This window comes from Poecile atricapillus, chromosome 1 (assembly GCF_030490865.1).
Source record: "Poecile atricapillus isolate bPoeAtr1 chromosome 1, bPoeAtr1.hap1, whole genome shotgun sequence".
Lineage (NCBI taxonomy): Eukaryota > Metazoa > Chordata > Aves > Passeriformes > Paridae > Poecile > Poecile atricapillus.
The window spans coordinates 94,441,066-94,468,298 of NC_081249.1; the positions used below are offsets into that span (position 1 = coordinate 94,441,066).

The 27,233-nt window shown below is 41.0% G+C and overlaps 1 protein-coding gene across 1 annotated transcript; it reads left to right on the plus strand.

The window, feature by feature from the left end:
• Positions 1-6,827: 6,827 nt before the first annotated feature.
• On the plus strand, positions 6,828-26,336 carry CCDC80 (coiled-coil domain containing 80). Its single transcript, XM_058864453.1, has 8 exons — positions 6,828-7,474; positions 7,863-9,760; positions 13,851-14,007; positions 17,885-18,021; positions 18,652-18,800; positions 22,027-22,130; positions 23,698-23,778; positions 25,319-26,336. Exons 2-8 carry the CDS (start codon positions 7,871-7,873, stop codon positions 25,663-25,665), a joined length of 2,865 nt encoding a protein of 954 aa, XP_058720436.1. The 5' UTR covers positions 6,828-7,474; positions 7,863-7,870; the 3' UTR covers positions 25,666-26,336.
• The last annotated feature ends 897 nt before the right edge of the window (positions 26,337-27,233 follow it).

The window sequence follows — 27,233 nt, forward strand, 5'->3', positions numbered from 1 at the left end:
ATACTAACACTGATTGTGCCTGGCAGAAACCACTCCCTACCTCTGTTGTATATCTTAATCCCTTCTGCACCAATTTTGTTTATTTGAATTTATTGCCTGTGAAGTAACTACATTGACAACATAAAAAAACCCTAGATTTTTTATTATTGTTTGATTAAAAAGTAGCACTAGTATTACCAATCAGCAAAGAGATGCATATGTACATCACCCCAATGTGAGACAGTCTATCAGGGATGAGTCTTTTTTATTCTTTGGGTTTTTTTCTGCTACGGAAACCATTAGGATTCAACTGTATTTTTAGGTTTTGTCCTGGTGGGAATCCATCCACATGACACCAGGGTTCAGTTCCAACCTGAGCTGAGATTATGTCAAAGACTTAAAACAAACAGACAAGAGAGCTCCTAATTCCCTTTGAGCCAATGTCATGACTTCTCACAGTATTTTTCACCCTCTTCCTGTGTTATCAGCTGAAAGCACCAGATTAGTCAGCATTGTTCTACTGGCAGCTGCTGACCACTCTCCATCATCTCATGAATTATGGTTTTAGAACCAGCTACATCATTCTGTGCATACTTCTGCTTCCAGAAGTAGCAAAGGGACATCAAAGGATTCATGTTCCTGTCTGTAGAACGATGGCACTAACCAGGTTAGCCATTCTCTCCCTCTCCCAGGGGAGTAGGTTCTGCTCCTACATAGCCAGAGAAAGGAAAGAAAATTTTGTAAGAAAATAGGAACAACTGTACTCACCAGACAAAGAGAGTGTTTGGGAGGCTGGCATAGGCCTTCCCACAGCAAATGATACCCCTGAAAAGAGGACATGGATCTTTTTCTCACTCTAAATGAGATAGCTTCTGACATAATTTTCTAAATACTCAAGTTTAAACAGATACTTGTCCCCTTCTTCTCTGTCTCCCAGTGGACATTGGATAGTAGACACTGCTGCTGAAAACGACTTCAAGAAAAGAACTAAAGAGGCCTGAGTTTCCAGCTACTTGTACTCCTTTTCCCCAATTTTATGATTCCATCTACAGACACCTGCCCTGTGGAGCACCTGCCAGAGCATCCCCTGCAGTGGGTGCCCCCTTCCTCTCCCATCCATCAAGGAAAGATTCCAAAAATGTCTGGCAGAGAAGATCTGGTTCAGGCCAGAGGAGATGAGGGAGAGCCAAAGATTGCCACTGAGTGAGACACAGGAGTGCCTATTTAAATTAAAGAAAGAGAGAAGAATGGCTCCACTGAAGATTAAGCACCGTGATGTACATGATAACGAATAAATAAAGACAAGGGCCATGAGTGCTTGCAAGTGAGCATAAACAGCCTGAAGAGTGGCACATTATCCACACAGGATATTTCCTGCTATCACTTTCAGGCTTGAACTGTCTGCAGTCTGACCTGAAGTAAGGGGATATAAATGTTTAATTCTCATTCTACCTGAATCTTTTGCCTTGCTTTGCCTTCCCTCCACTGAGCCATGCAAGAAGCAAAGTGAGGTGGTACTTCAGTATATGCTTAATTTCTTTTCTGACTTAAAACTGTCAGAGAATTTGAATTTTCTCCATTGACTACCAATGAATGTTGGTCAAGAATGCGTGCAGTCACATAACTAGTAATTTTTGATATTCATCCCCAAGGCATTCTGACATGTAGTCCCTGAGAGTAATCACTGTGCATAACTGTTTTGGAAGACTCTTCTACAGATGAACTGTGGCACAGTCTTTTTTTTAAACATGATACTCCTCCATTCCTACCCCTTCAATTTCATAATCAAAACAAGTCTTTAAAAAATCCCAAATAAACAAACCAACATTTTTAAAATTTAAATTAAAGGGTGCAAGAAAAATTTGTAAGGCAGGATATTTTAGGATAATGACATGCACAAATACATAAGGAACAATCCCTCCTGAATCAGTGGGCTGTCTTCTGGCAGAATCCCACTGAAGTTCCTCTACCAGTGGAGAGGAGAGTTGAGTTTTCCCTGGTAAGTGAATGAGCTGATTGTATTGCAGGACAATTTCTACTTGATCTTATTCCAAGTGTGCAAAGCCATAAGTGATTGTATTTGGGCAAAACAGCTGTCAAAGAGATCAGGCCTGGGGGCTCTGCATTAAGAAACCAAGTATTTGTGCAGAGAGAGGTTGCATAAGCACCAGCTTCTATCCTGCTTGAATTTGCTTTGTACCACAGAGTGGGGCTGTGAGAGCCATGGGACAATTTTCCCTCTTGTTCAGAAAGGCTCAACATCAGCTGGCAGTCACCCAGACAAAGGGAGAAGGACAAAGGAAGCATGCCAGAGAAAGGATGTGGCATGGATCAGTGTTCAGACCTGTGCTAGCATAAAGCCCTCCACTACAGAGGTGTGAAATTGAGATAGGAATCCAAGCCCTTGCAGATGGTGACTTCACTGCTGTGGCCAAATTCATTTAGCTGTGCAGGCATATGACTTGGGAGCTGTAACCAACAGCACTTCATGGGACAGGCTTCAATATCAGCATTATGAGATGCCCGTAGCACAGCTTTCCCTGAGGGATTATATGACTGTAACACAGGGATACTGGCCTCACTCACCAACAATTTAAATTAATTGAAGCCTTGTTTTCCTTGTCATCTCAAAAACTATTCCTGTGATTGTCTGTCTGTCTGTAACTATTCTGAGACTGCTCCTGTGGTTTTTGGAATGCTTCACCTCAGCAGATGTATCATGGAGGGACCACTCACAGCATGCTGCAGTGGCTTTACCTCTCCCCCCAGCCTGTGGCTGGGTAACACCAACTGCAAGGCCAGCAGATGGCAATCTTTGAATTCATTTGCTCTCTGTGTAACACTTTCATCTCAGTGGACATAACACCAGTTGCATCAGTTAGTTTGGTGTAGAACTTGTGTTGGTCCTGTCCAGAAGATATTTTGCTCTCCCTGGCTGATGTTTCCATCCCAGATGTCAACCAGATGTAGAACAAGAAATGGGTCTATGTGAGAGCCTTCCTCTCACCAGGAAGCTCTGTAAACTGGACAAGCAGAGGTGCTAAAGTCAAGGTCAGCCTGAGCACAGGCCAGTAATAACATCCAGGCATCAGAACTTCCCTGAATCTCAACTATAGACTGAACTTTTGGGGCTGAAACCCTATCAGGACCTAGGAAGCTTAGCCTTGGTTTAATACATTTAATGTTATAGTTTTTATTATTTATTTTTAAAGCTTGAGTGTCATATGGCACCACCAGTTTCTAAGCAGCAACATTCTTGAGGACTCCACAGAAAAAATATATATTTAAAAAGTGAAGATTCACATGAGGCCAGCCAACCTATTTATCAAAAGCTCCTTTCTATTTTAGGAACTTGATCCGACTAACCAGGCACTGCTCTTTTTATCATGGGTCACTGCATTTGCAAGCCTCCCTGTACTGACTCCCTTTCCTGTTCACATACAGGGGGCTGAAGTGCAGTTCCCCTGTTTACACTACTAGTTGTTATTTCTCCAGCTGCTGGCTGGGTTATGACCCCAGTCAGATTACTAATAATAGTCTCTTTCCCCCTCAGGAAAGTGAGGACCCAGCAGGGTTCAAGAAACCTGTCCCTTCTTAGACCATCAACAATGTCTGGCTTCACAGGATTCAGGCTCTGGTGCTCTCCATTCTAATAACCCCCTACTGGCATCAGCAGGGGAACCTACACCTGCTTATCTGGCTCCCAGCTTCCCAGCAATGCACAAAGCAGATGATGCCAGTTTTCCTAAGCCCCTTGCCTCCTTTCACCTTCCTTGGGAGTAGTTTCTCCCACATTCTCTGGAGGATTGCCTTGAAGTCTACTTAAAGGAAAGTTCTCAATTGGCCCTCTGGCTGTCTCCTTCTTCCTGCTACCTTATTTCTCCAGGTTTTGAAGGACTGAGAAAGAATCCTAGTTCATGGGGTAGTTGACTTTCCTATTGATTCTTTAGTAGCTGAAATAATGTAGTTGTGTGCACATCCCTTGACATATTTGATATATTTAAGTCTGATACCTAAAGCAGAATATAAAAGGACTTGCAGTACTGTCATCCTTAAACAGATATATAATTTCCCGTTGTGGACATAGCATTAACTTTCAGTTCCTTATTATAAGCACTCTAAGGGATACAGGTTTTGTACATTGCATTCCACCTTTCTCAAACTCCTCATTTAAGTTCAGTGGGCTACAGAATTCATTTCATTAAGCCTCTAAGGAGCTGCACTTTTCAGGGGTGGGTGTCATTTTGATCTCAGATTTTCCATGTAGAGGCATCCAGGGAGATTTCATTCCATCCTTTTGTGATTACTTCCAGTTCAGCCAAGAAGGTCTCTTAAAGCCTTGATTTGAAGACTAAGCCAGAGAAAACAGCTACATTCTTGAGCAAATTATCCCAGGGTTAACTAAGACAATTAGTAAAAATTTCATGTAACTGCAATTACTTCAAGTCTGCATTCAGCAGGATTTAATTCCTAATCATTGGTTATCCTTCTGCCTTCCTCTGCTGGATTAAAAAGCAATTTATTTGCAGATGTCTCTGCTGTGTATGCATGAGAAGGTCATGAACAATGTGTGGCTGTGCCTTCCACATAGTTAATTCCCCACCTCCCTTTCAGTAGGATCATATCCAGCTATCACATCACTTTTTGAACCCTTTGCAATCCTTTTGAAAAGCCTGATGTGTACAACATAAATCACATTATCGACACTACATATGACATTCCAACTTTTCATTGGGCTGCTGGCAGGCTTTCTCCTTGCTGCAATATCACACCAAAAGCCTATTTCCAGGGACTTATACACAATGACCTTTAAGTCTCTTACTGAATAGCTGCCTTCAAGTATATCATTCTACATCTTATGAATGTTTTATGTCTTAATTTTTTCTTCTTGCTGTAAAACCTTGCAGTGGCCCTTTAAAATATGTGTTCACTTTACTAGGAGTCCCCTGTTGGCCTGTAAAAATTATTTACTTTCTAAGAAATTTTGATGTCAAATATTTGCAGCAATCATTTCAAGTTTATTCCTCACCTTGGACAAAGGCACTCTCAAACATCAGCCTTGAGAAAAATCCCCATAGTTGCATGTTTTCTTGTGTGCTAGATCCTCCTTACACCTGCCGTACAACCTGTCATCTTCCTTGACCTGCCACCCTTTGATACATTTAAAGCAGATTCTGTAGCATGCTGCTTCTTCAATCCGGTTGGGAAAGCAAAGGAAAGTCCTCACAGAAGTTCTTCAGCATATCTATAATTGGATAGGATAGATCAGCAAAGCTAATATGGAAATCTGTTTCTTTCCTCTGCTGTCATGTACTAAGCGTATTTTCCTTGGCATCACTAGACTTGTGCAGATGAGAGATGTTTTGCCTCTGTGTGGTTTCAGATTATTACCAAACCAAGAAAACTGAGGAAGTTTAATTTTTTAAATTTATTTACCCCAAATCAAATACTTGGCTTCAGCACTGTAGGGTCACTTCTTTTTAAAATCTTTGTAATGAAACTGGATGAAACATTGAAATGAAAACCTCATTTTTATTTACAGTCTGTTTAAAATGTTGTCATGAAACGTGGTAATTTTTAATGACATTTTTTCCTAGTCAAGATAAATAAAACAGCAGGCTTGACACTAATTTAAGTGGAAAATGTTACCCACCCTTACTCCACAGAACTCCAGCTTTGTGATTCCTGTGAGAAGTACGGTCTCTTTAGTTCCCAGTGAATGCAGGATGTGATATTTTGGGAAAGGCTGAGCATTTTTGCCCGCAGGTTAATAGGAGCACAGGCATTCAGCATTCTCCCCTACCTCCAGGGCAAACCACTGGCCACAAAACACAAACCGAATGCACATTAACAAAATCACTACTAATGTTTATCAGTGCATTTGAAAACTTACATAAAAACTAAGAAAGTAAGATAGAAAAAAAAGGAAAGGTTTCTTCTTTGAAACACTAACTTCAAGGAAAGTAGAAGGTGCACCTTCACCTCCAGACAATGTAACTGAGCTCAAATCCAGTGTGTTATCACAGACATGTAACAGCATCCCTGTCAATAAGCAAAATCTTGGAAAACAGTTAAGGTAGTATTAAGGCCTTGGATATTTTTAAGTGTTACCCATCAACTACAATTAAGTGGTGTTTTACACTGAAGGTGCTCGGCACACTGAAGCCAGTGTGAATCAGCTAAAGACCAGGTGTTGCCTGCAAAGCTGTGCCAGTTTACGTCAGCTCAATAGAATGGTGTCATTTACACCACGGAGGGAGAGCAAAGGACGTGACCCTGCCTTTACCCTTGTCTCTGTAGGTATTTTTGTACCTTTTCTCTTTTTACTTTTTCCATTGCTGGTGCACATCCATGGGAAATAGATATGACTCTAATTTTAGTACAATAGTAAACAGACGGATCTCTTTAAAAACTACAAATTAACAAACAGTCATGTCCATATGATGTCTGAGGAAAGAATATACTAACATACATGAGGACCTGAAAGAGAAACTGGCTGGAAAGTGAAGAAAAAAATTGGATTTCACTGAGGAACTCCCAGAAAACAATAAAAAAAAACAAGGAAAGGGGAAAGACAAGGCAGAAATAACAAGGTTTAAACTAATAATTCTTAAATACCAGAGCTGTTATTGAGACTGATGGAGAAACATACTTTTTTATCCGGTGTCAGTTTGGTGGGAGGAAAGAAAAAGCTGAAGTCAGAGAACACCAGAGAGCTGGGATATGTGAAGGAAAGAGTTAAGGCTGGAGTCACCCTCTCTGAAGTGCTCTGTGATGCTGTGCAGTGTTTCAGCCCCCGGAGCCTTCCTCCTCCTCCCTCGCTGTGTCGGAGTGGGGAGGAGGCGGGTTCTGCTGAGCTGTTAAATCCTGAGTGAAGTTTCCCCCATTTCCAGTGGCCACCGTTGTCTGAGGCTGGTTCAGAGCAGGGCTGGGGTTGCCCTGACATTTCTGGGATCGCGGCCAGCCAAGAAGAAAAAAAGACGAGTGTTTTACAATTTGCTTTTGTCAAAGTGTGGAGAAGGGGGAAAGGGAAGCGTCCTTTCTTTTTTTTTTCAGCATCACATTCCTGTGTTTTTCTTCAGCCTGGAAAATATATTAGTGCTGGTGCTTTCCTCTCTGGAAACAAAGGAGCTAAACGGGACTGAGGAAGCAAGGAGTGGGAAGGAGGCTTGGGAAGTTTAAAAGAGAGCCTTGGAGCAGCCAGAAGTTCCCTCTCCTTAAATGAAATCCTTGCCTGTGTGGGTAACCGGTACAGCAAAATTCCAGACCTGCAGGTAAATGGAGAAGCAGAGATCACAAAGGAAATTTCCGCTAACCTCATCCCGCCGGTCAAGAAGGTGAAGAAGAAAATTAAAAGACACACAACAGGCTCTGTGACCTGTTGAGCTGCGTAAATATAAATCACTGAACAACTGTAAAGCTGAATGGCATTAGTCTCCTTTTAAAGGAAAAAGACGTGAAAATTCGTCTCTGGCAGGGAAACTTCCCTGAGAGTGTAAGTTTCAAGTCAAATTCTTGTCTTTCTGCTCTGTGTACGGGACCCTTGCTCAGTGTGTGTTTGCATGTGCGTATAGTGAGAGTGTGAGAGAAATGGGGAGAGTGAGAGACAGAGAGAAGGATGCAGATCACGGTGTTGTTTTAGATAGACAGTATCGTGTTACAGAAGGATGATCTCATTTTTTTGTAAAGTGATCCATTCTGTGTTTTTCCAAAAATAACTATAAAACTTACAGAGTCACTAAGGCAGGACTGAGGTGTAATCAAGCATTTATAAATCACACAAAATAGTCAGCCTGTGCTTTGCATTTTTAATCACTTGGGCAAGTTATCATCATACTGTTAACATCTAATTTTTCTCCTTCTCCTCCCCCCACACAACACAGATTGCACAATGAAGAGGCCAGCTCTCAGCTTAGCCCTGCTGTGGGCAGCATGGTTAATGTGTGGCTCTGAGAAGCTGGAGAGGCTAGTGGAAAGAGGGAGCCATGGAGTTAGGAAAGTGCCTCTGGCTTACAGGGCTTCAAGCAGCCTCCTGAGAAGGTCTGGAGCATCCCTAAGGATTTCAAACCCAAATCCTCAACACCCTGTCACCAAGAGGGATTCTTCAGCATCTCCAAAGCCACCTGCCAACCTCCTGCAAGGGGAAGCACGTTCCCAGGCCAGGGGCACAGGGACCAGAATGAGATTGGTACAGAGACTCACAGCTGCAGCCAAATACCCCAAGTCTGAGATGATTAAGGATGAAGGGATATCCTCTGTCACCCAGTCACGAGTGGTACGTTTCCCTTCAGGGTCAAGTTCTCCCAATGTCCTGGCCAGCTTTGCTGGGAAAAATCGGGTGTGGGTCATTTCTGCCCCCCATGCCTCTGAGGGCTACTACCGGCTCATGATGAGCCTGCTGAAAAATGATGTTTACTGTGAATTGGCTGAGAGGCACATTCAGCAGATTGTGTTGTTCCATGAAGAAGGGGAAGAAGGGGGAAAGGTTAGAAGGATAACCAATGAAGGAAAAATCCTGGAACAGCCACTAGATCCTGCCCTCATCCCTAAGCTCATGAGCTTTCTGAAACTGGAAAAAGGGAAATTTGGCATGGTACTGTTGAAGAAAACCCTGCAAGTGGAGGAAAGGTATCCTTACCCAGTCAGGCTGGAGGCCATGTATGAAGTCATTGATCAGAACCCCATCAGAAAAATTGAGAAGATGAGGCAGAAGGGCTTCATCCAGACATGCAAAGCAGCTGGGGTGGAAGGGCAAGTGGTTGAGGAAGGCAATAATGGGGGCACCATGCAGTCTATCCCCAGCAGTGAACATGTCCAGGTGTCAGCAAGGAAGGAGGATCCAAGGAAGAGCAATAATCAGCCAACAAGGACCAAAACAGTGAGGAAACCAATGACAACCACAGTGGCCACTCCTCTACCTACAGTAAGGACCACTACCCTCCCTCCCACCACCACAACTACTCGTGCTACCACCCATGCAGTGACAACAGCCAGCCGGTCTACAACAACAACTACACTGCTCCCCAGCACACAGAGGACCTGGACCATGAAGTCACATTCCACCACAGAGTACCACAGGCTGCCAGTAGCCCCTGATGCCACCACACCACGAGTCACAGCCTCTGAGGACTTCTACTCTCCTGTGTGGAAAACAAACCGGAGGGACCGACTGCGCGGCCACCAAGAGAAACAACCGGCAGCCACACGGAAACCAAACAAGGCTGCCAGCTATGACAGTTTCACAGAAGTTCCAACAGCTCCCTCAGTGCACTATACAAAGGCAAATGTGGGTAGGTTTAAAGATAACAGAACTGACAGAAAGGACTTTAACCACAGGGACCTGAATGTCACACCTGGGCAACACAAACCAACTAAGAGTAAACCACCAAAAAAGAAGACCCAAGCAAAGATACTCAGTAATGAGTATGAAGATAAATATGACCCAAGCAAACCTGCTAGTTCCCATTTAGAGGAACAGTTTGCAGCAGGAAATATTCCCCCAAAGAAAGGAAAAGAATCAAAGAAGCATGACCGAATAGATAAACCTGAGAAAAAAAAGAAGAAGGACAGATCTGACAAGCAGCAGAAGAGTGAGAAGCAGACCAAGAAGATCAAAGCTGAAAAAAAGAGCAAGCAGGACAAAGACCGCAGTAAGAAGAAGAAGGGAAGCAGAACTGAAAATGAGGATTTTCCTAAGTCCAACAAGAAGACTTTCCTACAGCCACCCAGGAAATCAGCAACTAACCTCCTGGAATATTTTGAAGGCAAGAGGAGGCTTATTGTAAGTAATCCATTCATCTGAATTTTAGTACCTAAATGAAGTTGAATCTCCCTCATAGAAATATGTGGAACTGTAAGTTTAAAGTGGGTTTGCATTACTCTTTTTTGGTGCTTTTGTCTTAAGAGATAAAATTTGTAGACCCAAATAATTGTTTCCAACAGGTTTCGCAGCCTCATACTGGAAATCTTACATGCAGTGTAAAAATCAGTCATCCAGAGATTAGGATAAAACCTGGATAAAACTCCCAGCCACTTCTATCGGCCACCATATAGCCATCAGATTATATTGCTTCCAGTGGATATGTAGGTGTCAGGATCTGTATCATTAAGATCAATAAAATGAGGTTCCAGTGTGGATTACATCCATTCATCACCTTGGGGTACTTGCCAAAGTTACCACATTTCAGTGCTCTGCATGTCCTGCCAGCTGGCACACCTGCTTCATACTCGTGCTGGTGTCCTAAAGCTGGAAGAAAGCCAGGTGGCTTGGCACTACTAGTGTATGTCTGACTGAGGATATGCACAAAGGCTTGTGATCAGATGCCCTGAGGGATGGGAATTTGGCATCAGATCTCCCAGACATCTTCAGAGATCCTGTGCAAATTTTATTTTGGTTTGGGATTTTCTCCTGCTGTTTGTATTAAACTGTAACACTCCAGTAAGTTTTCAAGCCTGAGAACTTCAGCATGGTCTGGAGTTACTTGTCCCCAGGTTTTATAGTGCTGTATGTTTTTCCAACTACTTATAAAAACCACTTCACCTGGGACAGGAAACAGTTTTAGTTGTAGTGCAAATGTTTTTTCTGGCAGATGACCCATATCCTGAAGGGTACACTTTGAAAAACAGTTATTTAAAAATGTTCTTGTGAGAGCTAGTTTCTTCCAATTATCCTACTGCAAGCTGGTCTGTTTCACAGTTATTGTCCAATAGTCATTGTCACAAATGCCTTTGACTTTCCTGATCCTTATTCCAGTACAAATAGCTAAAGTGCCAATCTAAGATGCCAAGTTAAGATTTCAACCATTGGAATGTAATGAATCATTCTGCTGATGATTCATGGTCCTGAAAACAAGGCAACTTTCTTCTCCCCCTTCCCGTTCTTCAAGATGTAAGGACTGTGTGGAGCTAGCACTAGAAGTGGAAATAAGACAGAAATTTGAAAAAATTTAACTTGACTGAATTTTGCAAATAAAGCCTATTAGTTACTTGTTAACTAATTTAGCTAAAACAAAAGCTCAGAGATAGAAACTATGTAGAAGTTGGGATCCTTGAAATTTGGTCTCGTTGCAGTTTCCAAGAATATATGTTAGCATCAGGATAAATATAAACAAACTTGAAAATAAGAGAGCCAAAAGTAAAGCTCACAGATGTCAGACTGCTAATTCATAACACTACCACAGTCCTGGCAACTAAAAGGATTGTCTGAAATTTGAACCTTCTGATACTGGGCCACCTCACAGCTGGATCTCTGAGAAAAGAGTTGCACAATCTCAGGTTATCAGGCCAGAACTCACTGAAGACAAATGATGGTGCCATGCTGCACCTTACTTTTCCAGAATTTAATAACATCTTCAACCTGCCTATTCTGAAGCTCCCTGGAGAATAGGTTTTGTTCAGTTATTAGTAAAAGCAGTGGCTGAACTGTATTTTCTCATTGCCACACACAGCACATGCGGAAAACAAAGAACTTCTCAAGCCTCTTTGAATCCACACGTGCCTATTTGCATTCCTTCCAATCAAACTGTTCATTTCCCTTAGGGGAACAATCTTGAATCTCTCAACTCCCTCTCTAGAGAATTAGGCCACATTGCTGCAGAAGCAGCTCTACCCAAGTTATTCCCCATTGCTTTGCTGTATTTTTGTCTTTCAGACTAGCTTCCAAGGACATCATTTCAGTCCATTTCCAAACACCTTTTAACAAGGACATGGGGTTTGAAGTTCTACATCATTAAAAATTTCAGATTTCAGTGTGAATTTCAAACATCTGGAATTCTGAAGTCTATTCCAGGTTAAGTTCAATTAATGACAAATATAGGTCCCAGGTGCAGAAACTGAAAAAACATATGGGTTTTGAGTCAAACAGCCTCACCTCTCTATAGTGAGGTTTTTATTGCAGTCTTGAAAATGTTGAGAAATTTTGGCCTTGTGAATTTGGGTTTTTTGTCTATTTCTCTGTGGTGATGAAATGCCAACTGACGGTTTATTTGTAACACTCCATATATACCCACATCCACACACACACCCACGCATGAATGCAAATGAGGAACAGGAAGATAATGAGAGGGCTGGAGCACCTCTCCTATGGAAACAGGGTGAAAAAGTTGGGGTTGTTCACCCTGGAGAAGAAAAGGCTTAAGGGGACCTTATAGCAGCCTTCCAGTACCTAAAGAGAGCTTATGAAAAAGAGGGAGTGATAGCTGTGGATGCTTTATCTCTGTAAGTGTCCAAGGCCAGGCTGGATGGGGCTTTGAACAACCTGGTCTAGTGGAAGGTGTCTCCGCCTCTGGCAGAAGGGTTGGAACAAGATGACCTCGAAGGTCCCTTCCCACCCACCCAAACCATCCTGTGATTCTGTGATGCAAACACTGATAGAGACAGTGCATATACAGTCTCGGTTAAAACAGACCTGGCACAAAGCTTTCATTGGAAATTTGCTTTTTCTACAAGGTTTGATGAAGCAGATCAGATTCAGGCTTGACTCTGCATTCCAGCTTATGACCTCCAAAACTAGGTGACAATATAAACCAATGGTCTGTTTGTCATCTCAGTCTTCAATCCCTTCTCATGATCCTTTTTTTTTAATTTGAAGCATTTTTATATGCAATTTAAAAGCAATGTGTTACATGCTGTACCCCAGAAACCAAATCCTCTTTGTATCTGTCACTCTCATTCACCTTCATGTCCCAAAGCTGTAGTCATGCCAGGGGCCTTTGCATAAATGAGAGGCAGATTTTATAAGCCCAGAAATGTTTTTACACTGATGAACTGGATTTATAAAGAGTGTACAGTAAAAATTAGCCTTCAGGCCCCACAAACTTCAGAAGGCAGCAAGAAAATTATTACTCCTTATACAGATTAAAGCGTAAATTTATAATTGAAGGATTTTGGTGATTTTTTGTGACCTTAAATCGTAAAGCTTGAGTCCATATTCCAGCTCCCTTTGTATTTGGGGGATCAGTGGCAGGTGCTTGATTGCAGTTCACTGCTGCTAGTTAGAATGATTACATTGCTAGAGCTGCAGCATTCCTATGCATCTTCTGCTGGAAACAGCTGCATAGGATCACTGAATGTTGTTACACACACCCCTTCCCTGGAATATTTTCATCTCAGTCACTAATGAAGGATCAGTCATGTGCTCTAAACATTTTAAAAATTAAATCTTTGCAATCCTTAGAAGGCTTTGAAGTAAGTACTGTAAAATTTAGAGCTTTTTATACTTTTGTTGTTGTAATTGTTCCTCCTTCTTTTCACCCACATCTGTGCCTTTGAACAAGTATAAGTCCCATAAGACATCAAAGTGGCTTAGAACAAAGAAAAGCAAAATCAGTCATTTTCAGATGAGGTCACAGTGGCCTTAGCAAGTCTTCAAGGTCTTCTTAGATGGCCATCAGTTACATAAGTACTCATATAGCCCTAGTTGTACTCCCCCCTTGGCAGTCAAAACAGCCACGGGAGCCCTGCCTGGACCATGGGATGAGAGCAGAGAGGCTGCCACATTCCCAGGACTCGCACTGTGAGTGAGTCATAGCACCACTGAAGGCTGTGAGGGAGGTGGTGCGACTGGCAGGGCAAGGGATAAAAGGAGACTATGTGGCTCTCTGTAAAATATAGTAATATTGCTTCTACCAGCATTGTGGTAGAATCAGCAGAGGAGCTGGTGCAACCAGCTGTACATGCTTCCAAAGGTTTTCCTGTAGCTGGCTAAATGTCTTTGGGTCAGGCCTGGGCATGAAGGTATACTCCAAACAGAATAACAGCTTTATGGGAAAGAGGGCCCCGCTTACAGACAGTGACTAGTCCTCCTCCAGTAAAATAATCACTTGCTTCATTCTTTATACTAAACAAACTCTTTTGTCTCTGCCACCAACCAGCTGATCACAACCCCCAAGGCGGACAACACCATGTACGTACAGCAGCGAGATGAGTATCTGGAGAGCTTCTGCAAGATGGCAACAAGGAAGATCTCAGTCATCACAATTTTTGGCACCATGAACAACAGCAGCATGAAAATTGACCACTTCCAGCTAGGTTCTTTTTCTTTTAATACTTTCTTTCCATCTCACAGGCACAATACAGACAGCAAAGGGAAAAATCACCTCACCTTGGGTCAAAATCTAAGACTATGCAGGACCTGAAAAGTAGCTCGTTTAGACATATTTAGTGTCACCATCTTCATATTCAGAGTTTCCATTTAGACAGGTGACATTGGGCATCCATCTGTCTTAGGTAGCTTTGGAACAACTGCTGTCAGTGTTCAGGTCCTGAGGAAGCACCCACCAAAGACAGTGATAACCTGTCCTTCTGTAATAATAATGGTTGGACATAGATTTCAGGTTGCAGTCCAGCAAAGCACTTAAGCTTAGCTATCTCTTGAATCACTGAACTATTGCATTGCTGTCTGTTTCTAAAGATTAACACCACTGTGAGAGCTTTGTTGGATGAAGCCAAAGAAATAAGAATATTCTACAGTTCTATACTGCAAATAGAATAAAAGCTTCTAATTTTGCTTACAAGTCCACCACATCTTTCCCCGTGAAGTTCAAACTTTGGGAAAAGATGTGTGATGGAACAGAAAGCTCAGGACTTGACCAGCTGCAGAGTGTTTCAGGCCTGGCATATAAATGGCCAGAAGATCACAGATTGATGTCTGGCTTCCAGCTGTGCTTCTGCTGCTCTCAGAGGGACAGGACCTAGCCTTGTGTCCCTGAACAACAGTGAGTCACAAATCCTGCCAGACTGTCAATTTGTGCACCTCCTTGACAAATCTGGAGCAGTACAGGATTTTCCACATCAGGCCAAGGTTACTCAAGGTCACTTTTTGTGTACCTAGATCCATCTGCCTGTCAGTGGACTGTTTAGGATTATATTTAGCTCTAGTCTGGCTAATATTCAGATATTCACTCTGACACAGACCATACTCTTTCAGCTTGTTCTAAACTTAACCGCCATCCAAACTTTCCCCAAACCACGTAAGTGTATTTAACAGCTGAGTTCTCATAGGAGGAATTAAATGGTTGAAGAAAAACAGGAGATTTAGAAGGGTATAGGTTAAACTTTTCCTGAAGTTTACCTTATAATTTTTCCCAAAACACCAAATCCTGAGCTTTATAGAAATATACACAATACAAATAAATAATACAAATATCTGTCTACCTCCCCTTCTCCTCCACCCTTCCTGTTTGTATGGCCTCTTCAAAGCTCACTCTCTGTGAACATCAGAGGCTGCAAAAGCTCCTAAGAAACCTTTTGTACACAGTATGTTTCTGTAGTGAGAAGCTTGAGCACCCAGCATGATGAGGTGTACTCAGAGTGCTGCATCTTGGGTCTGAAATACAAAAGACATCAACAGAAAAGCCAACAGAAAAGACTTTTCACTGGAAATTTCAAACATATTTAGAAGTGGTGAATGAGTGAGTGGCACTGGTTGAGATTAGTTCACAGTAAATCAGAGAGTATTTCCCACTTTCCCACTGGAATGACAAAAAGCTCAGTGTCACTGGAGAGGTCTTCTCTTCAGCCCAAGTTAGTAAATATGGTCTCTTTCCCCTATGGGAAAAGGGGTTTTAATCAGCTAAACATCAGCCCCTGGCTACCCATCCTATAATCAAAGCAATTACCTAATCTATTAGGCCACTGTACTGCTAAAGCAACCTGCTGGCCTTCTTTGTAACCTCATTGGAATTATTTCTAAAGATAACTCATTTTCCCAGACTGTCTAGCTGCCAAAGATTTGTGGAGAAATGTTTCTCCATTCTTTCAGAGATAAAGCAAAGAGAGCAAGGACTTTGCAGGAAGTAGCATAGTCTCAGCTCTGGTGGATCGTCATACGGATCTCAGATGTCCTTTATGAGGCAGCGGTCAGGGACAAGTAGTGACTTGGAAAGAGGCAATTAGATTAACTTCTTTTTTTCTCCACAGAAATAATTTCCAAGTTTGAAAAGCAGGTCAGTCTTTGTGACTTACTTTGGACTTATTTGGGACTGTATTTTTCCTCGATACAGAATTTTTCTGCTTCACTCTGTAATTTAATTTTCTTTTCATTGTAAATTTTGAAAGAAAGTCTCTTAAAAAGGAAGCTCTAAAGGGCTAACTTCATATTGATATCTAGAGTTTAAAACAGAAGGGTGCCATAGGTCAGTTGGTCTAAGGTACTCCTTTATCTTAGCTGTTTTCCATCACATTTCACAATAAGAACGTTTGCATTTTTCTGTCTCCATCTAGGCCAATGAGATAGTCCTTGCTTTTAAACATGAACTTTTGGTCTATGTTCTTATGGTCATACTTGTCACTAGTAATGCATAAATCTCACTCATCAAGCACCTGATGAAAGATTTATATATATTTATGAAGTGAATAACCAATTAGCACATCCATCAATCCATCCAACCAAAACTGAATAACATTGCTCATTAATTCTTTATAAAACTTTCAACATATAACAATGAAAAATCATATAAATTAGATATATAGCATGATAAGTATAACCAAATTTTAATATTTGCTGGCTCAGCCTTTTTTTGGTAAGCAGTGGGCTCAAGGTATGAAACCTAAAGATCAGATTCTAATTCAGACATTTGCCCAAAATTTTAATTCAGAAGTTTCATTCAGTCTATACACTGGATGGACCAACTGTAAAATTTGAATCAGATCAGTATGCTCCTTAAAGGCTACGTACATTTAGAAAATTATTTAAAATGCTTTTCTGTATAATGACTGAAATCTTTCTTATTGCTGTGTTCTTAACTTGGATCAATTAATCACATCTCTATTTGACAAATATTTGACAAATAATTATGGAGCAAGGGACTGAAAAGTTGTACCTCTGGATTACACCTTGTGATGACCTGCTGTAGGTCACTTAAGCCATGGGATTTCTAAGGATATGAATGTAGCATTCATAGTGGTGTCACAGGGCATATGCAAGCAGTGTTTGCAGGGAGCTCTTGGTGCGCAGGTAGCATTTCATTTGGTGTGTGATTTAGCCTGTCTTTAGCTTTCCAGGCCTACAATTGCATATTGAGGCTTGTTTCAGCACTGCTGCAGTTGTATGGGGCTGTGCTGGATGCTACAGCTGAGGCTGTGCTGATGACACAGACTTTCAGAACTTGACTGCAATTCACCCTGGTTCCACAGGATGTAAGGAACCTCAGTGCCTCCACAGGCTTGTCTTCAAATCTCAGTCTTCAGAAGTCTTTTTCTCATTGTTTCAGAATGTTTTCTTAGAGTGGATCACTGAGTAGGTACAATTTGTACTCAAAAAGTAAGTTTTTGCCTGTCAGACTGCTAGAATCAGCAAGCAGAAGGAGGAGGGAGTGCCATACTGGGGTATCTAGAGAGGTATGCTGCTAACACTGCAGCATTCAAGATAGTTTCTGATTTCTTGTAGTCACTAAATGTAAATTTTAAGACTGGTAAGGTTAACTCTACTGTCCTGGCCAACCTCAAGGGGTTCTAGCTATATTTTACTGCCTCAAATCACCTCTGCTGCCTCATTTGCTCATGATGCACATTGTCAAAATTTATATTTTCAATTACAGAAGTGGCTACATTTCAGAAGCTGGTGAAATGATTTGTACGTGCATATACATGTATAAGCATATTGAAAAAAATCTCAGAGATCTTCCCAGGAAAAAGCAATATTTTTCAAAAAACCATACAAATGATAAATACTGAAGTGCGTAAATCATAGGATTGACTAATTTTCAAAGACTATTGGGATGGAAAACTAGACAGTTAAAAGTCTTATGAATGAAAAGTTCACACACATGTTTTGTAATACATTGAATATGCAGCAGGAAGAGAGCTTCTAAGAAATTAATTCCCCCTTTTCCTTTGAGGCAAAATTAAAGGCAAAGTGCTGTGTGATTCCATGACTATTTTTATTTCTCCTTTGCTTCACATTAAGATAATGAAAAGCCCATGAAAGTGATAGAAGATGAAGATCTTGTGGACCAGCAGCTCATCAGTGAGTTGAGGAAAGAGTATGGGATGACCTACAATGATTTCTTCATGGTGCTGACAGACACTGACATGAAGGTCAAGGTGAGGGTTTCAACTCTTTGAACTCAGCTCTCTTGAAAGAAAATGCATTGGAAACATACTAAAAAAAAAATTTAAAAATTTGGGAAATTATACTACACACTTGCATGTGAGGCACACAAGATACTGATGCAGGACCTGGTCATTGCTGGAGGACAAGCTAAAAACAGCAAGCAAAATTTTCAGAACATAGGTAGCTATCTTCATTTTCTGGACTTATAGGAGTAAGGATCTCAGGAATTGTGTTTCTGCTGGAATGATGAGGAACAGAACCTTCCCACAGCTAATGTAGTACCTGACATTCTAAAACACAAAGTTTGGCTGCTCAACAGGATGACAGCACATTGCATAAGGACAATCCTCTAGCTGAATGGCCTTACAAAAGCATGTAATAACTGCAATGCCATGGCCTTATCACTTTGGGCAAGTAGTGAAAATATGCCCCTTCCAAAGGGTAGTCTGACTACAAAAACAATTATATTTTCCATAGTTTCTGATCTGTTTTAGGCCTTGTTGTCTGCATGCGAGTTAGAATACTTTTATCTCTAAATATCCTACAGTGCTGTGATATAAGCAGAAAGGCTGCTAATATGAGCATCCTTATACCCACCTGTCTTGTTTTTTTCCTAACAGCAATACTATGAAGTACCCATAGCAATGAAGTCTGTGTTTGATTTGATTGACACCTTCCAATCACGAATTAAAGACATGGAAAGACAGAAAAAAGAGGGCATTGTCTGCAAAGAAGATAAGAAGCAATCCCTTGAGAGCTTCTTATCCAGGTATCACCTTCTGTTCTTATCTGCTGCAAGTTCCAATTATCATTGTACTGGAAAAATACCCATGTATACAACTATTTCTAGGATTTTTAAATACAGGTTTCTCAAGTATTTACAATGTTAAGCAAATAGAGAGATGCAGTCAGAGCTGAATGAAGTCTTGTATAGAATGCTGAAAGACAGGAAGCATGTTTCCTGAGGAACTAATCTTCCTTGGACACTGATTTTCAATACCTCAGTTTTCCCATCATGACATGGAAATAATAAAACCGATTTGCATTAGAAGAGCAAATAAGGATTAATTCACAGATGTTAGCTGCACGTATGAAACACAGTGTTTATGTGTGTTGATCATCAACCATCCCAATCTCATTAATCCCATTCTAATCCCTTTCATATAGTCCAAATAAGTTTAAATTCTCTCTAACTTCCTTCTTATCCTGCTTGAGATAACAGTTTGTCTTTGCCAGTATTAGTCATGCATATTGTTAACGGTCTTCCAGATGTCTTTTGCAAAATGTTGGAGACCTTCTACAGAAAGACAATTTTGTTTATGCAATCTCTACATACTGTGTTATTACTCTACCCCAAGATCTAAATTCCAGGCAATAAATTTATCTGGACTGTGGCCATTCAGACCCACAGAAGAGCTGTGCAGCTACAGCCCTCTCTCAACGATCACAGGATAATTGACATGAAATTAGGGCTATCCTATCATTCTAGACCTTATCTGTTACAACTGCATCTTCCTCAGCTACCATGAGAATGGGAATACACTGTTAATGCCAGATGGCTTTAAAAATAACTGAGGCAGCAAGATGGATTATGATGAGGAGGAAAGGAGCAACAAGTAAATGAATAGGTTGTTGATACATAATTTTTTTTTAAAAAGTTCAATGGCCGCTTCAACAGAAAGAGCACCTTCAAAAAGATCCACCCCACCCACCTCACCAGCTCCTGTTTAGGTCCCAGTGATTCATCCGTGAGACCACCAAGAACCACCACAGTTTGGAAACAGCGGATCAGCACAAGAAAGAGCTTGTATACTGGAAAGGGACAGGCCCCAAATGCTTCCTTGCTTGGAAACAGCCCCAGTAATAAATACACATTAGAAAACTGGGCACAAAAAATGCAGTGTTGCATCTATAAACAGAACTGCTGCTGCATAGAATGCATTTGTTGTCTTTGAAACAAGCATCAGGCTTTAAATATTGGGTGGACTTCTCTAACCACATTAACTGGTCAGATTCCCAGTAAAATTAATTCCAGATTTGTCCAATATCATGTTCCCTATTGAACAACAGCCTTGGCATCATCTCCCTGGTGTTGCTCCTTGCAGAGCTCAGTTATAATAATGGGAATATTGTTCTTAAAAAACCTGCCTGGTGTGAAAGGAGACCATGAGAGCCAGAGCCAGCTTGAGTAATGCTTAAAAGCAACACATAGGAGGAAGAAAACCTTGAGTTTGGGGGTGAGTCCCCCTCTAAAACCTAGATACTGGCTGTGCTGCTCTCTGGGCTCACACATCAGAACAGGATGCAAAACAGAGGAAAAAGAAAGGATCCACACAAGGAAGGGTCTGGAAGATTTGTCAGGAGTATTGGTCCACAGCTTCTGATGTCAGAAATAAAGCAGAAATCTGTACATTAATATTGGCAAACTACTGTGAAGTGTGGTGAGTGTGAAGGACCAACTATATTAATTTCTAAGATGTAGTCCCAGATAAGCATACCTCCATAAGCATAAGTGCTCCTGGGGCAGGGGAATAAACAGCTTGAATGGCTTTCAACACTTTTCAGCTCTGTGTAACTCCAAAGGAGATATTAAAAAAAAAAAAAAAGAAATAAATACAAAAGTATCTTAAAGTGACTCACAGTTTTTCCCTAGGCAAAATGTGATCCAATAGCCACATTCTCACTCACTGTTGGTAGGTATCCAGGTGTTTTTCTATACAAAAGAGCACAAACAGTATTTTGTTCCCCATTTTCAGAATAATGACGCAGAATTTCCCTCCTTTTCTTCACATCACATATGTGATCCTTAATGCTTCTCATTCCTATTCACTTAACTGTACACACACATTCATGTCTCTTTGCTTTTTCTCCTGAGAAAGATGAAAATTGAGGAGGTTTGCTTTTCAAGGATTTACTTCCCTAATTGTAAAAAAAATAAATCAGTATCAATCAACAAGCAAAGATCTCAGCATGCCCTGCTCTTCTAACAACTTCTCTGACTTTGAGCAAGTCCCACCATATCTTCAGCTTCTCTTAAGTGAAGAAGAATTGACATTTTGCATTAGCCTTCATTTTGAGATCTTCACATGGTAAAGCAGAAAAGCAGGCTATTATTATAACAGAGTAACATCTGTATCCATTTAAAAGATCATTTCCTGCTGTAAAAATATCTCTGCAGCTTTGCAAATTCCTATAAATCTGATTTATTTAGATTAAGTGGAGAAGTACCTATATTCAAAAAACAAGTTGTTGAGAGAGTATTAAAAACCTCTAGAATTAGAATTTTTAAAGATTTCAGATGTCCTTATGGCACTGCCTTTCCTTGACAGGAAAGGCAGGAGATCCTTACGCAAAATCTTGGGGAGATGGTGCAGCCCCTATTAAAGAAAGATTCCAAGGTTTATCTTATTGCCCCATATATGCCTTATACAGCCACAGGCTGACACAAACACACACTTACAAACAAGCTCAGATTTAAAGCCATGGTGAAGGTATTTTGAGCAAACGTGGTGCAGGAAAGAAAAAAGAGGTCAGTGATTATTTACACAGAAGTATGAGTTATGTCTGAAATGAAGATACACCCTAATTCTCAGACAGCCCTTGGACTGCAAAATAACTGTGCAGTTCCAGCAGTGGTGAATGACGCAAAAGCTAAATGTCTAGTGAGGAATTCCACAGGAATCCTTCTCTCTTGCATATACACTTCTCAGCACTGCTGTAACTACTGAAGGGGCTTTGAGAAAAGATCGTAAACTTTGAAGTGTTTGTTTGGTGAAGCAGCAGCACTGCAAGTGTTTCTTTGAAAGTTTTGGAGCTGTAAAATTCAAAACAAGCTTTATCCTCTCCCAATGACAGACAGAACTGGGAAGATTTCCCATCCAGCTGTTACTTAGAAGTTGTGAGAGATATGACATATCTCAGCCCACAGTGAACAGAAATGCTAATAGGACTTCAGTCACATGTCATGACCATGCCTGGCCACACTCTCTTTTCAGGTTCCGATGGAGAAGGCGGCTGGTAGTGATCTCTGCTCCCAGTGATGAAGATTGGGCTTATTCCCAGCAGCTTGCTGCTCTCAGTGGACAAGCCTGCAATTTTGGTGAGTCAAAAAGAATTATAGTCTTGCTCCCCCAAACCACATCCTTCCTGGTGATGTGATGGATTCCTTTGCTCAAGTTTGAACCTGGACAGTTTGAGGAGTCTGACAACTGAAAATTTTCCTCCAGATGCAAATGGAAGATTGTGCTAAGTAGGTAGTATAGCACACTGGCAGCTAAGACAGCTAAACAAAGTGTTCCCTGGAATAATTTTTGAAACATTACGCTAATGTAGCAGAAAATGCTAGCACTGCAAAGTTTCTTTTCAGGCTTGTAATTCAGGAGAGTAAGAGTTGTTTTGAGGTTCTTTTGTACTGCACAACTTAACAACACAAGGAAATGCTTTGGTAAGAGTAGATCCTTTAAGATCCAACTGAGAACTGGGCCAGGCATCAGGGAGATGCATGGACATCAGGGTTTTTTTTCTTCTCCTTACTGTTTCATTGCAAAAATCTGTAAAAATATTAATGGAAGCCATTTCCATCCAATAAAAGCCCACCCTGACTCATAACTAGGTACTTTAGATCCACCTACATAGTCAGTGTAGAGGGAGGAGTTCCTCCAGGAGACAACTAAGGGCAAGACCCAGAGGCACTCTTCTGTTTTCTTGTCATGGAATGCAGAGGCTTACTCCTGAAGTTCCTAGCAATGCTAGATTTGACTCCAACAGAATGAAACAGGTCCCTTTCAACAGCTATTTCTATGCCTTTCAATTCCATCAGAAGGGAGATCTGCACAGTGTGATTGTTTATTCATAATCACCTGGCTTTCATTCAGAGCATCAGCATCACCTCATTGGAAAAGTACTAAAGTAAACTGCATGGGCCACTGCAAAATGTTTTCTGAAGAATAAAATATAGTCAAAACAGTTGAGTGTCCCCACCCTTTGGTAGGGACAACTTGAACATGATCCAGTGAGTTTCTAAAGCATTTGTCAATGGGTCTTTTAACTAAGTGGCATGTTTCCAAGCATCTCACCTCCAAGTTATAAAAGCAGCTACATCAAAGATGTAACTAAAACAATAGATTGTACTGACTCATGTTACATGAAGAGTCTTTGCTATCCCTAAGGTCTTTCTTCAAAGCAGAGGCAACAGTCCAAGCCTCTGTGCAGATCAAATGGAAGAAGTGAGTATCTTTCATAAGCTATTCCCTGCAGTCATTCAGAGTTTAACTGGCATAGGTTATATTGCCTCTAAATAATTTTTTGCTGTGTGTATAAATAAAAGCCTCGCTAGTGAAGAAAACAGTGCAGGAAGATTCTGGAGCTGAAGAATGCCCTCTGTAATTTACTGGTGTATCCCTATGCTAGAGAACCACATCACCATGCTGCTGGCCTTGGAACAGCTTTATGCAACTGATATCACATTTACTCAACACATCAGCTTATCCTGTTTGGGACAGGTGATGTGACTGGCAGGAACTCCATAGAAATCAGTAACTCTTCTGGAGGGCTGGCTGAAACTGGACCCTTACTTAGCAATCACAGACCTGGCTGATCAAACTGAAATCTGACCAAAGATAAGCACAAAGATCTGGTCTGACCCAAAACCTTCATTTCCTCCACAGGTCTGCGCCACATAACTATCCTCAAATTGTTAGGAGTTGGAGAAGATATTGGAGGTGTCTTAGAGTTGTATCCAATTAATGGTAAGTGACTGTTTCCAGTTTCTTCAGCATTATACAGTGCTGAGTACTTCTTTGCTGTAATTTCTTTAGAGGGATGAGTATGACTGTTTTCCTCTTTTGTTTCTTCTAAGAAGTAAGATGACACAAAAGAAAACAAAAGCTTTCCTGGTGCTTCTGGACTAAATATTATATAGGTTCTTCAGGACAGAAAAGCACAAATATCTGAAATTTATCTCACATTTTGATTTCCTGCCTAAGCTTACAGTCGCCAGTACACTCTTCTTCTAGCCTTGCTGTCAGAGACAGGGATGGTTGTGCTTTTTTACATGCTCAAGAGTTTGCAGGGCTAATTGTGAATACACACTCAACAGGTTCTCCTCTATGGATCCCTCATTTATATTCATAGAATGTCCTGGAGTGAATAGGACCCCTTGAAGATGATCAAGTTCCAACCCCCCGCCATGGGCTGGGATATGTTTCACTTCATCAGGTTGCTCAAAGTCCCATCTAACCCATCCTTGACCACTTCCAGAGACAGAGCATCCATATGGGCAACCTGTTCCTGGGTAACACCATCCATACCCTAAAAAACCTCTTCCTTCAATCTAAATTTACTCTCTTTCTGTGTAAAATTAATACCCTTTGTTCTGACTCTGGGCCCTGGTAAAAAGTCTTTCTCCATCTTTCTTATAAACTCTTTTTAGTATTCCACTTGCATCCCAGCTCTTTCAGGTAGATCCTTGAGAGAGTCCCATTGTCAAATGCTGCAGGCTCCTCTACTAACTAATCCAAACAACTGCCTCCAGCAGTGGAGGAACAAAGACAGAAAGCAGCTTATTTATCCCACCTGTACTCCAACTCATGCTCTGTGCATGAAAGCATTCTCGTCCTTCTACAGCACAGGAATATTAAGTCTGTATGCCACCATGTAAGAGTCCTGTTGCCAAGCCAACTGTGTAAATATGTGCCCACTGATCTTAATTGTCTTACATTCACCCAACACAGACCTCACACATCTGGAGTTCTTCAGATTTACCCTAGAACATATACTTTGAAGGGGAAATGACATCTACCACATCCCACACCTCACATATTATGACAGTTCAAGACTGAGGCTTGAACCTTGCCATTCTTCTATCACACTTCAATTCCTGTAATTTCTTTCACTGTTACTGTTTTTCACATATGCCTTCTGCAATACATAACTGGTGACCCAAGCTGCAAACACATCAAAGAAGTTCATGGATTTTGGGTGACAAAAAGATGTACCACACTACAGTAGCTTCAGAAGAATAAGAGCATGGGATAAGTACATAGATAATAACCTATGAATAAGAGAATAAGGACAAGTTTACTAAACTTTAAAAAGCTGTTAAAAATACATCTTCAGTTCACAGTTATTTCAGATCCAGGAAATGGATCTGAACTTGCAAATGACAATAATTTTACATTGCCAACTCTTGGGCTATATCCCATCTCCTGTTGCTAATTTTTTTACCTAGAAATCATCATCATCACCTAAACAAAATGCTAATGCTGATTTTATGTGATCACTTTCTAGGAAGCTCAACTGTAGACCGAGAAGACATCCCGGCTAATTTGGTGAAAGACATTCGGAATTATTTCCAAATTAGCCCGGAATATTTCTCCATGCTTCTAGTGGGGAAAGACGGCAACGTCAAATCCTGGTATCCTTCTCCAATGTGGTCTATGGCAATTGTGTATGACCTGATTGATTCCATGCAGCTCCGGCGCCAGGAAATGACAATCCAGCAGTCGCTGGGCATGCAGTGCCCTGATGATGAGTACGGTGGGTATGGCTACCACAGCTACCACCAGGGCTACCAAGAAGGTTACCAAGACGACTACCGTCACCACGGAAGTTACCACCATGGATATCCGTACTGAACAGAGCAACTTAGCCTCTGGCTGCCCCCGTGTCTGTCTTCCAATAGCTATCCAAGCAATAGGTGGCCAGTTGCAGAAAATCCTCCCAGGCCACCTAGATAGCCATGCCTCATTCTTCTTCTGTTCAATCAAGGGACTTTGGTAATTTGCCTTCTCAAAAAATGCAGAAGCCTTTACAGTGAAGCAATTCAAACCAGTAGTATTGAAGCTTTAAATAATAAAGACTCCTTTATATTTTTAAACCTTTATAAACAAAGGCCATCAGCAGGTGCTGTTTGTATTAAAACCAAACAAAAAAAACCCATAGCCCCAGCCCATGGGCACTACAGTAGGGCAGGAAACAAAGTGTCTAACAATGTGCTTTTTACTACTTTTTCTAAGGAAAAAAAAAAAAAGTATATTTATTGGAAAGTGAGATTTCATTATGCTAATGAAGAGAAACAAAGAACCACACTTTGGGTCTCTCCCAGAAAAGGAAAATTTAAGAAAGAACCATGGGGCATACTCTTTAATAATAACAACAGTAATACAATCTCTTTGAAATACCATGTTCAAAAAGACAGTGCATTACCATTGTAATTAGCTCACTTTATAAATGAAAATAAGATTTATGGCTATGGCAGGACTTGTTCCAATACAATACAATACAATGTAAAGTTCTTAAGTACAAAGCTTACTGCATGGCTATTTATTCTTTCATTTGGGGTCCCTGTTCTCTTAGATCCCACCCACCTCACTGTTAAATCCAAGTTAATGATAGCTAAGTGGAAACACCAACCAGGGTTAGCACTGTCTGAAATACAGAAATCTGAAAAGCATTATTTGCATCTGAAAAAGAAATCTCATTCAAGTATATTTTCAATGAGTTGTACCTAGCTCTCTATAATAATGCTTTTAATTAAACTGTTACTCTAAATTTCAGATTTTCTTTTACCTCTTCTTCTCATACCCTCCCCTATAAAAGTGATCTGGATTAAATGTTTATAAAAGTATTTGAAATTAATTTAATCTGCTAAACCATTAGAAACTCTCTTTCTGCCACACTTTCAGAAATGGTTTTTTAGTCCCTTCTCATTGAAGTCTTTGGGCATTGGAGCTGTAGCACTGCCCAACTCTACTGAAACCAGTGGCAGGAACTGCATGCACAGCCATGGTTTCAACACATTTGGGTTAGATTTTCTAAACATTAAATATGCAACAGAAAGATTATGGAATATCTTTAAGTGAAGACACATGTCAGCCTTTATCATGGCACATTGGCCACTTCTGATGTCAAAGCTGTGCCTGACCAGTCACATTTCTTTTTACAATCCATTATGTGGGTGCACATCACATAGATGCACACAACAGGACACACGTACTGGGTATTGCCATCAGAGAAGTAGCACAGGAACAGGGAGAAGCTACAGCTCTAAGCTGGCCAGAGCATGCTCTGCATTTTGACTTCTGACATTTACCTGATTTTTTTTCCCCAGATGAAAACAAAACTGGCTAAAGCAACAAGTTCACTCAAAACCAGATGCTTTCTTTAGAAACTTAAGTCACAAAAGGTCAGGCATTACTTGCCC